Below are 10873 nucleotides of genomic sequence, written 5' to 3' on the forward strand. Positions count from 1 at the left end.
GGCATATCGCTGTAAGACCAGGCGAAAACTTCCGAATTGGCCCTTAGAAAGGTAATGAAGTCGGTTCGGAGAGACGGACTGAGGGAAGTGCCGATCCTGTGTGTTGGAGATGGAGATAGTCTTGAGCTCTTCGGCAGTTGAGCTTGCAGCGTGATGTTGTCGTCCCGGGCGCATCGGGGAGTTCGGTCCCTCCTTTGCCGTCGCATACTTGGGCGGTGTTTCGAGCGGTTTGCCTTGACGCCCGGGTTGTCGATTCTACCGTGGATGACACGTAGCATACCCGCGCTTAATTGGTCCCCGCACTGACCGATTCCCGAGTGTGTTGGGAATTTAAGCAGTAGCATATATGATGACAAAATGGCTTTTATTCAGGTGAGGGCGGGCTGCCGATGATGGTGTTGTATGCGGTCGGACGATTGACTACCGAAGTGAGTGTAGATGAATGCCCTTCTCGAGCCGGAGTCAAGGCAAGGGAAGCTGGATGCTTCCGATAGGCTCGACTACATCGCCCGAGAAGCTTAGAAGGGGATTGATCTCCTTGTTGAGGCTTTGATGGTCGATTCCGAGGCCGTTGAAAGCATCGGCAAAGAGTACGCTTGACCGAGCTTCCGGTCTCAATGAGGATTCGCCTACGTCGAAATCGGCAATGTCTGCTCGAATGATCATGGGATCGGAATAGGGAAGATGACGCCATTCTCTTCTTCTTCGAAAAAGGTGATGGGTTCCCATCCGAATTGCCGAATCTTGCTGTTGCGCTCCTTAGTGAGGCCGAGGACTGAGGGTGCCGAACGGCCCGTGACGTAACTCTTGGACGGATTGATACCGCGGTGCGATCGTGTATCCGCCGATCATGTTGATCTGCCGATTGCCCGGTACTCGGGACTGATTGTGCACTTAGATATCGGTCTAGTTTGCCTCGCGATCGCTTTTTCAACGATCCTTCGGAGGGCGGCGCAGACTCGGTATCGTGGCCGCTGTATTAGTGGTATCGCGAAAACTCCTCGTATCCTTGTCGACTTGCCGAGGGAGCTTAGGAGGCTTGGCTTTGGAATCATTCGATTTTCGACCATGAGGACATGTTCGTAAGTTGAGTTAAGAATGGTGAAGACCTCCGCGGTCGGTCGCTTTGGTATTTCGAAGTCTCGCCACCGACCCTTATTGCTTTTGCCTTTGTCTTGCCGACTCGAACAAATCCTTCGCTTATCTCCCGCAGTAAGGTGCGGCACAGCAGCCGCTCGATAGGGAGCTTGATTAGTGTTCGTGTGGCGGGAAACGGTCATAGATGGATGTCGAAGGCTGACTTGTGCTTGCTGCCGTAAGATGCCAAGGCATTCCTTTAGAGTTGAAGTGTTCGGCCTTGGCGTGAATGGCTGCCTACATCATGAGTTCGCCATAGGTGGTCCAATTGCTGCTGTGTACTAGGTAGCGAAATTTTGAAGGCGCCGAAGGCTACTCGGTCGTCGGTTTTTGGGCACCGAGAATACTCGTGGTTGAATCGCCGCATACTCCCGAAGAGGCTCACTGTCTTCTTGTCGAATGGTGTAGAGGTCGTCGGCAGAGTATAGACGATCGGTTTGTATCATAAAATGATTGAGGAAAATTTGTTTTAACTGGTCGAAAGAGTCTCAGACCTGGTTCCAACCGATAAAACCAATTCAGAGCTGCCCCGACCAAGGTAGATGGGAACAACAGGTATTGGCCTTCATCGGTGAGTCCCTTGCAACCTAAGGCCGATTGAAATGTGTGAATGTGGGTGACGGGGTCTTCCAATCAAGAGTAGAATAAGATTCGGAGGGCCTGTACCTCTTTTTCAGGTCGGTAGGATCGGATTCGACTAGTGAATGGTCCCGATTGTACTTTTCCCCAGGTTGGTGTCCGGATCTGATTCTGCTCTTCCTCGATCCGATTGACTTTTTGAAGGAGGAGGCGAATTGTATGGTCGGTAAGAGGGAGGTCGGTCCCGAAAGGTTCGCCATTTGGGGGCCGGTTGGGAGGCGACTCCTTGTGCCTCGTGGCCCGACATCGGACGTTCTCGCCGATCATTCCTTCCGGCTGATCCGGATGTCGCCGATCGGGCGTGAGAGTGTCGTGCCGCCGGGAGTTCGGAATGTAGTCGGATTCGTCTGCTTCCTCTAGGCCGATCACGTCGTACCTTCGTCGAATGGGAGATTTTGGTCCCGACGTCGGATGCCGATCGTTGAGCTTTGCTTGGGCGGAATCGATTATGTCCGCCGCCCCGCCGCCGATCGCTTGATTCTATCGCGGCAATCGGAGTAGACTTGGTATTCCTAGCGGTGCTCGCCGGAGTCGACGAAAAGTCTTGAGGCGGATGGTTCGCCTCAAGCTAGCCGCTTCACCGTCGATTATTAGGCCTTGTACGCTCTTGGTGATCGTTCTCGCCGGTCGCATGGTTTGTTCCAAACCGCCCTGCAGTTGGGATGAACGTGATTGTTGCTCGTGAAGTCGCTTTCTAGGTGTCATCCGTTTGGAGGAGAGGATATTGTTGTGCTCCTGCATCCCGATCATTTCGCTGTAGGGCTTCCATCCCGTCTTCGAGGGTGTTTTGCCGACTAGGCGTTTCCACTCGGGGTGTGTCGGTGGCACAGCAGGGTTCTCTCGGGCGAGGCCGAGGATGAGACCGTCGGCCGCGAGGGCAAAGGCGAGTTCATAGTTTCAGGAGTAAAAAGGGAGATATGGGCTGATTGTTAATCGGCTTCCCACAGACGGCGCCAATCTGTTCGCGCTAAATTTGAATAGATAAGAGTTTAGGCTAACTTACAAGTGTGCTGATGGTTGAGGATTGGAATGACCTTCTTCCATGATGTCCGAAGGTTCGAGCGGGGGTCGGATCCAAGCTGAGGAGGGGATACCGGTGTGGTACCTGCCGAAGGCACTCCGATGCCAAAGTTAATAACTAAGAGCAATTCTATTGACAATGGAAGCACTAGTCAAGTCAGAAAGTCTTACCATTTGGCTGGGCCAAAGGGCTCTATTTATAGAGAGCATTTGTGATGCTCTTAGCACTTAGTTTCGATGTGGGACTCGTGGGAGTGTCCTCGGAGATCGACATGTGCTCTGACAGGTTCTAGCAGAAGTTCTGAGGTAATCTGATAGAAATGGATTGACGTGATGGTTGGGTGCTCGGCAAACCATGCCGAAGGTTAGCGAAGGGACTGATGGTGCGTAATCGACCCGAATCGGTACAGCGTGCCAAACGCACATTCGGTAAAGCCCGGTTGAGCTGGTCTCGGCTGAGGATGTTCCACGTGTCACGACGTGAGTGGGCGGTCAAATATGGTACAAACAATAGACATTGGTGGGCTAAGAGAAATGTGCATGGATTGAGTTTGACAATGTTATAATAAGAATTATTTAGTTGAGTTCTCCACGAATCCAATTAACCCCCACCAAGTATTGGGTTCAGTAACACTTATATGTGATTGAGATGCTGAAATTGGACACGTAGGACCAACGGCATGCATGAATTCCACCATACTTATATATGGGTTCAGCAAGATTTCAAGGATTATGGGTATGAGTTTGGCAGCATCCAACAAGAATTGTTCACATGAGCATGACGATATCTCAACAGGTATTGCTTGCATAATAAGTTTGGCAATGTTATAATATGAATTATTTAGTTGGATTCGATCATGGTCAACGGGTTCTACCATGGGTCCCTTGTGGTTTTAATCCGATAGATTAAATCTAAGTAAAATTAATTTTCCCTCTCTCTACTCACGAAGTTTGTAACAAGGAAAAAATGGGGCCACTATAGGGACCAAAACTCATATCCCACGTAGCAAGGCCCAACTAATATGTCACGATTACAAGCAAGTGAATAAGTGGGTTAGTTGGATCTCCCTCACATTAGAGAAGTGCGGAGTAAGGAAGGCGTAACCTGATCAAACTCCCCATGATTATGGAATGGAGGATGGGACGTGCAAACCTAGAGGGGTCCAGCCTTGGAGAGCTATAAAATCCCAATGGAGCCCCAACCAAAGGTATGAGAAATTCAATCGAGCACTAAGAGATCACTGCACAAACTCTGACTTAAGCGTCGAAGTGTCTTTTACAGGTACTCTTCCCACTTACATCGTTCATTTTTGGAGAAGCGATTTGGAGTCCTTTCCAATTATGAAAACGTGCGGATTTTAGTTAAGAATGAGGAGGCATTTCTTCTTGAAATAAATCCTGCTCCAACAATGCGCCTCCATTAACGATCACGCAGGATTGAAGAAACTCTGGCATAGGCATCATAACTAAGATTGCAAAGTCAGAATAATCAAAAAGAGATAAAGCTTGAAAAAACCAAGTCATAACAATACAAATAAAACTCTCACAAACGAGAGATGAAAATCTCTCACAAAGGAGAGGTGAAAATCTCTCATAAAAGAAAAGGTGAAAACTACACAGAGAACCCAAAATGTCTAGTGACTTATTTTGAACATAAAGAAGCTACAAATAGGATGGTGGTGGAGATCTGACGCCGAAACGCAGGTAAAGATCTGACGCTGAGACGCAACCACCTGTGATGACTGGAGGAAAATCATAACAAATCAAAGACAAATAGAGAAAACCTTTTGTCTCTAAAAATGAGAGGAGAAGAGAGTGAGGAAGAAAAAGAGGGGAGATTGGAGGAAGAACAAACAATGGTTTACAACCTCTTTTTTTTTTCTTCAAAGTGAAAATGGCTCTAGGGGGTTTTTGGGAGAGAGGGGGCTAGGGTTTCTTTCTACTTTAGTGTGTTTTTAGTACAAGGATAGTCTAAACTACAGAAGAGGGAATTTCTTACACATACAACTAAAATGTTATGGAGGTAACCTGAGATCTCTAGTCTGCAAGTCAAGACTCTTTCCATTAGCCTAGATCCGTTGACAAATTAATTAGTGTTTTGGCTATGTAATGTAGCAATGTATATATAATATTACTATGAAAGGCTTTAGATTATTACAAATTCATACAGTTGCACAAGAGAAAGAAACAAATTCCCTACTGCATTCTAGCTTTTAACTTGTGGCAAAAAGAAGCCATTTTCTTAACTTTACACCATAATCAAGTCTTGGTCAAACCCACCAAGAAAAAATTATTTATATATATATACACACATAATATCGTCACCATGCTGCATATTACATACACATAATCACATGGTGTTCAGACCAAAAAAAAAAAAAAAAAAAAAAATCACATGGTGTGAAATATAGATAAATTAAATATTAAATATAAAATAATAAAACAATTCAACAGATAGACTAGAATCTCAATCCCTGCCGCAGTACATTTTATTTTTGTTAATTAATTCCGAAAACTACACAATAATTTACAAAGTAGAGGTTTTACATGTAAAATATTGTCTCTGAGGGGCATAATTAAATTGAAGTGTAGATTTGCATCTGGCTCAAAATATGCTCAAAGTTATCGGTAGATTTCTCGATGGGATGAGAGTGCATGCCTTCATAAGTTGTCACAACAATGCCTTCATCTTTGGTTAGCCTCTGAACTTGCTTCTTCACATTGCACCCCTGATGTGCACCGGTAGTAGCTTCTGTATATAATAAACAAACTCACAAGTTAACTCAATATGCATGGTCGTATGTCACCATAGATAACTAACTTAAATTATATATTTTTTCTATGTAGTGCACTAGAAAAGGGTCTTACGAAAAAAGGTCTTAATTTGTGGACCCGTGATTTGAATCCCTATGCAGTGAAGGAGCTAGAAATTTAAGTGAGGGGGACATTTAAAAATTGAAACTCTTTCACTTTCTCTATTGTTACTTTTTGTATAAATAATCTAATATTCATTTATAATAACAAAACATATGCAACTTAAAAGAAATTTAGACACGATAATAAAAGAGAAAACAAAAAATAGGGGGAAATTTAAGAATTTAAGAGGAATTTCATAATATTTGTATAATATTACTACAACTAAATATTCATACAACAATATTTGAGGAGGGGCACACGCTCGCATGCATTGGCTCCGCCACTGTCCCTATGACACTTTTGTAATTTAGACTATCACTTGTATTCAAAAAATTATTATTTTTTCCTATGCATGTTTGAATTAATGTACTAACTACTAATATATTTAATCTAATTAACTTGCACTTAGTTCTAGAGCAGTTGAAGAATCAATATTCTGTCAACGATTAATCTTCCCATGCTGCTTGAATATTAATAATTGTACACATTGAGAATCCAATATCCCATTTCGCTGCATGTATATTGTAGAACTTCATAATTAATATATCAGAAACATATGAACTAGAATATTATAAAATGGAGCAGATATACAAGGACAGACTAGTTCTTTCCCCTGATAAATATCTCAATTTGTTAATTATACTTCTTTTGAATTACAACAAATATCAAATTTTGCTCGGCAACCTCATGACCAATATGTCATGCTTGACCATGAAAACTCCATATTAATAAGCTGCTTAACTTTCATTACTTGAGCGATTGTTCTAAATTTCTTAGGTTTTCAAGTGTGAGATTGATGTCTCTGTAAAGAAGAGTGACTGGTTTGCATTTTCAACCACCACAGAAAAGTATAATCATATTTGCAACCATGATTAGTTCAACATGAAATAATAAACCTAATTCTTAATTTTTTTTTATACATGCTATATTCTACTCTAAACTAATCTAAACTACAGGAAGGGAGATTTGAATTCGAGTGCAGAGTGGGGAGCATATTTGCTCGCAGAGGTATTTTTTACATATTTTTCAGAAAAGCATAACCTAAGTTTTACATATTTTGTATGCAGAGGTCGAATAAGCCTAGAATGCTTGATGTAACGCATTTATATGAAATAATTGATCACGGTCGACTTATAGATCGGTGCCATAGAACTAACTATAAGGAGCTACACATACCTTGGAAACTTGTTGTTCTTCACCGCTTTTTGACCATACTTCCTCCATCGATATCCATCATCAAGGATATCAACTTGGCTCCTCGTTTGAAAAGCATATCTGGGTTTTCTTATCTTCTTCTCCCCCTTCTTCGTCCCTAACCTCACAGCACCTTCAGGCCCCCCAAAGCTTTTGCTCTGAGAAGAATTAATATTGTTTGAAACCTCCATATCTGACATCAGCCCCAAGAACCCATTTGCTGCTGGTGGTGACTTGTTATTTTGGAATTGAAGATGATCAGTAGTACTGTAAGCGCCCTGAGGGTTCCCCATGTTCAATGACAAGGAAGAAGAAGCTGGTGGTGTTGCTGCCGAGGAAAAAAATGTTTGGTAATTTTCCATCAGAGAGAGAGAGAGAGAGAGAGAGAGAGAGTTAGTGATAAGATTGATTAATTTATATGGACTGGTTTAAGTTATGTGTGGTTTATAAAAAGGTGGGGCTTCTACTTTTCTTTGGAATTATTAAAGGCAGTGAGGCGGCTCATCGATGGCAAGCTTTGGAGCTTCTTAATAATTTGTCCTATGTTTGATGTCGTAAACGGCACGCAATTATCAATAATATATACTTGTAAAGAAATGGTCATTTCCACAAAGATAATTCATGATTAAGGGTGGAAATGTAAGCCCTGTTAGCATAATCGCATTCGTTTTAATAATGTAATTCATCAGTTGGTTGGTTTTGACCAAATTTAACCCAGATTTCGTACGGGTATACTTTTCTTTGAAATTTGAACTACGTGTGTGTATGTGTAATCCTATATTTATTTTTAACAAATAATACTTTATAAATAAATTAAGCTTATTCACATGTATATCTGTATATATCCATGGGTTAAATAATTGAGTAGGCGCCCCCACGAGTTGAGGGCCATGCAATTCTGTCTGGTAACGGAGCCGCAGTTTCTTTAGTCAGGACATGTGTTTTCCTTATTCTTGAATCTGTTGCTTCCTTCTGAGTTCTTTTTCTGGCGACTCAAATATTCTTTTTCTCCTTTTAAGTATCCTTTTGGTATCATATTGTGCCTTGCCTAGTGGTATCATGGCCCCATATGTATATATATGGATGCATCTGAAAATTATATCCACATGTTCTATATATTGCATGCAATGAAAAAGTCAGACAACTTATACAGAAGTTGGTGATGAGACAACCTTGTGCAAAATAGATTTGATCAAATCATCTAGACTTCTTAAGATTATTTATTTTTTTTGTGGTCAAAATCTAGACTTCCTAAGATACTCTAGTTTATACTATGTTACACGTAAATATGTATATACACTAAGATGGAAAGACCCGCAATATATCCAACGTGTAATATATATGATGAAATTCTTTCCTCCACGGTGTTGTAATTCCAAACTAAAGGGTTGGACCATGTTCATCATAAAGATGGACAGGAACAGACCCGTCTTATTTGTTGAAACTATTTAGCCTAAAAACTCGGTAGGAGTAACCTAAAGATCTAGGGGAAAAGCCATGTAATTAGAAAATTCTTTCTTTTGTAATTGGTACCATGTTCAAATAAGATGGACAGTGTAGGAGAGAAGATGTAATGCATGCTGATGCTGAAACTTTAAAACATATTATCTCGAAACCAAAACAACATGATGATCTTCATCTTAAAGTATACAGGACGTTGAAAACTGACCAATATATGCTAATGCTATTGGTTCAAAGAAAAGGTACACGTGTCCTGTACACATTGGCCCAACAACAGTTAGCGGGTGATTATTCAATGGATGTGGAAAGTGTGAAAAGAAAAAAAAAAGGGCCTACTATTTATCGTCCACTCGTTTTGACCAATGCAGCAGATAGAAAATGATAGCTTCATATCGGTTGAAAACTGATGTAAAACACAGGTGTCTTCTGATTGAATTGACAAATAATGTGCGGTTTGTGAGATCACTTCTATGCTCTAAAATTGTAGTCTTCCTAACATTATTATTGTTTACTTTTCATATGTAACAAGACTGCAAGAGAAAGAAAAATACGAGAGCGAAACCTCAATGGACACGTGGGTTTGAATCAATATATATTCTCCCTCTGGCAACGAAAGGAAAGTCTCAAGGAAAGTCACAAGCTAACGATGGCGGGCTGAGTTTTTATTTAAGGTTATATATATTACGGTTGGTGGTGGTCACTACATCACCACAGCCTCTCCTGTCCAAGAAAGTAACTGAATTAATTCATCAAAAGCTTTTAGCATAGTTGATAAACTTAGGCCAATTTATTAAACACACTAGCTAGCTAACTTTCCATGTTCCAACTAGAGCGGATGAATATAAGTTAGGCTAATTAGTTAAGGTAGTGTGCTGCTTCCTTTACACGAGAGTTTGAACAATCTCCCGTATATTAATTGTGAATATTGCTTTGTTTTGTTTTGTTTTTAAAATTATATAAAAAACCAGGGTTGATGAACAACACTTAAAAAAAGCCTTAGTTCCACTCTCCTCCCACATATTTACATATATATATATATATTTATTTGGTTTTTATTTGTTAGATTCAAAAATGAACACTATAATTAAAAAGAAAAAGTTGACCTTTCAACCATTTTGGCCGTGTGACCATTGAATAAATGGTGGTCACTCACTCCTTTCTTTCCCTCCTCTTTCACGTAGGATGTGGAAAATGTGGGTTATAGCAATTTTGTCCACCAATATACGTAGTTATGGGTTTTAATTCTTTCACGGCAACGAACATCAACAAATGACAACGAACATCGTACTATTTAGCTAATTGCCCAATTAATCAAAGTATAAAACATTATATACATATATATATATATATAGCTTTTATTGAGGGATTCCTTAAGTAAGTTTATTTGAGGAACATTCTTCTAGGGGCTACTTATTTGAGGGACACTCTTGTAGAGTCTATTCCGCATTTTATTTCACTAAACAAAACTGTCTATTTTATAAATATTCATTCAAAGATCATTTCTATAAAAAAAATCACTTGAATCTGATATTATTTGACCATTCAATTAAATTATTGAAATTTTAGTAATTTTTTGATGCACCGTGTTCATTGATTTTGTAAGACACAATTAGATGTCTAGACAATTTCTGATTTGTCTAATTTTTTACAAAAAATGATCTATGAATGCAAACCTAAAATATAGATGGTCTGGATCGTTAAAAAAATTTCCGTACGGTACCCTAAAGGGCGTTCTTCAAATAAAATTATTTGAGGAATCCCTCAATAAAAAGGGACCGTGTATATATATAGGTGTTTGGCATGAATAATTCGAGATTAGGTCTGCTTTTATAGAATCTATAAATCTATGATTCTATATATCATCCAACTGTCAACAGATCTTAATTAGCCTACTAGAATATGATACCCACTTTTATAATTAAGCTTTTGTACTTCCATGACCCCAGAGCATGCCCAACTTCTTTCAAATTATATGCTGCAAACGTACCAATCAAGTAAGCACCCAAGTGAAAGTGATGACCTACAACCGACCTCATGCTTAAGGGGGGCATTAATGTAATCCCCAATTACAATAGAGAGTAGTACAGGCTTTAGGATAGGTAATTAAGTGTGTTTATTATTCGTTGATGTTAGGTTAGGGTTAATTAGGTTACCACCACTCTATAGAAGTCCTTTAATATATATATATATATATATATATATATATGGTGGATCCGTGGCACTACGTTTTTGACACAAGTTTTGACACAATTTTTGGGCCATTAGATTACTCCACTTTCAATGGTTGAGATTAAATATTATATGACAAGTAGTTTTAATTTTTACAAATTAAATAGACAATTTAATTTTATTTTCTCTCTCATAAAAATAAAAGGAAATTTTTCTCTCTCTCCTGCCTCTTTAATCTCAAATATTTATTAGAGTCAATAAATAAACAATCTCACCAAAATCACCCCAAAGGGAGACTCTGGAAAAACACAAAGGAGAGAGAAAATTTGTGAAGCCA

At 40.1% G+C, this 10873-nt stretch overlaps 1 protein-coding gene across 1 annotated transcript; it reads right to left on the bottom strand.

The window, feature by feature from the left end:
- Positions 1–5204: 5204 nt before the first annotated feature.
- Positions 5205–7314, bottom strand: WRKY75 (WRKY DNA-binding protein 75). The gene is given in 3 exon segments (XM_008223975.3): positions 5205–5529; positions 5531–5548; positions 6889–7314. Coding segments are annotated over 3 exon segments (555 nt in total). The 5' UTR covers positions 7269–7314; the 3' UTR covers positions 5205–5372.
- Between the last annotated feature and the right edge of the window lie 3559 nt (positions 7315–10873).

The sequence above is a fragment of the Prunus mume genome, linkage group LG2 (assembly GCF_029339155.1).
Source record: "Prunus mume cultivar Tortuosa linkage group LG2, ASM2933915v1, whole genome shotgun sequence".
NCBI lineage: Eukaryota > Viridiplantae > Streptophyta > Magnoliopsida > Rosales > Rosaceae > Prunus > Prunus mume.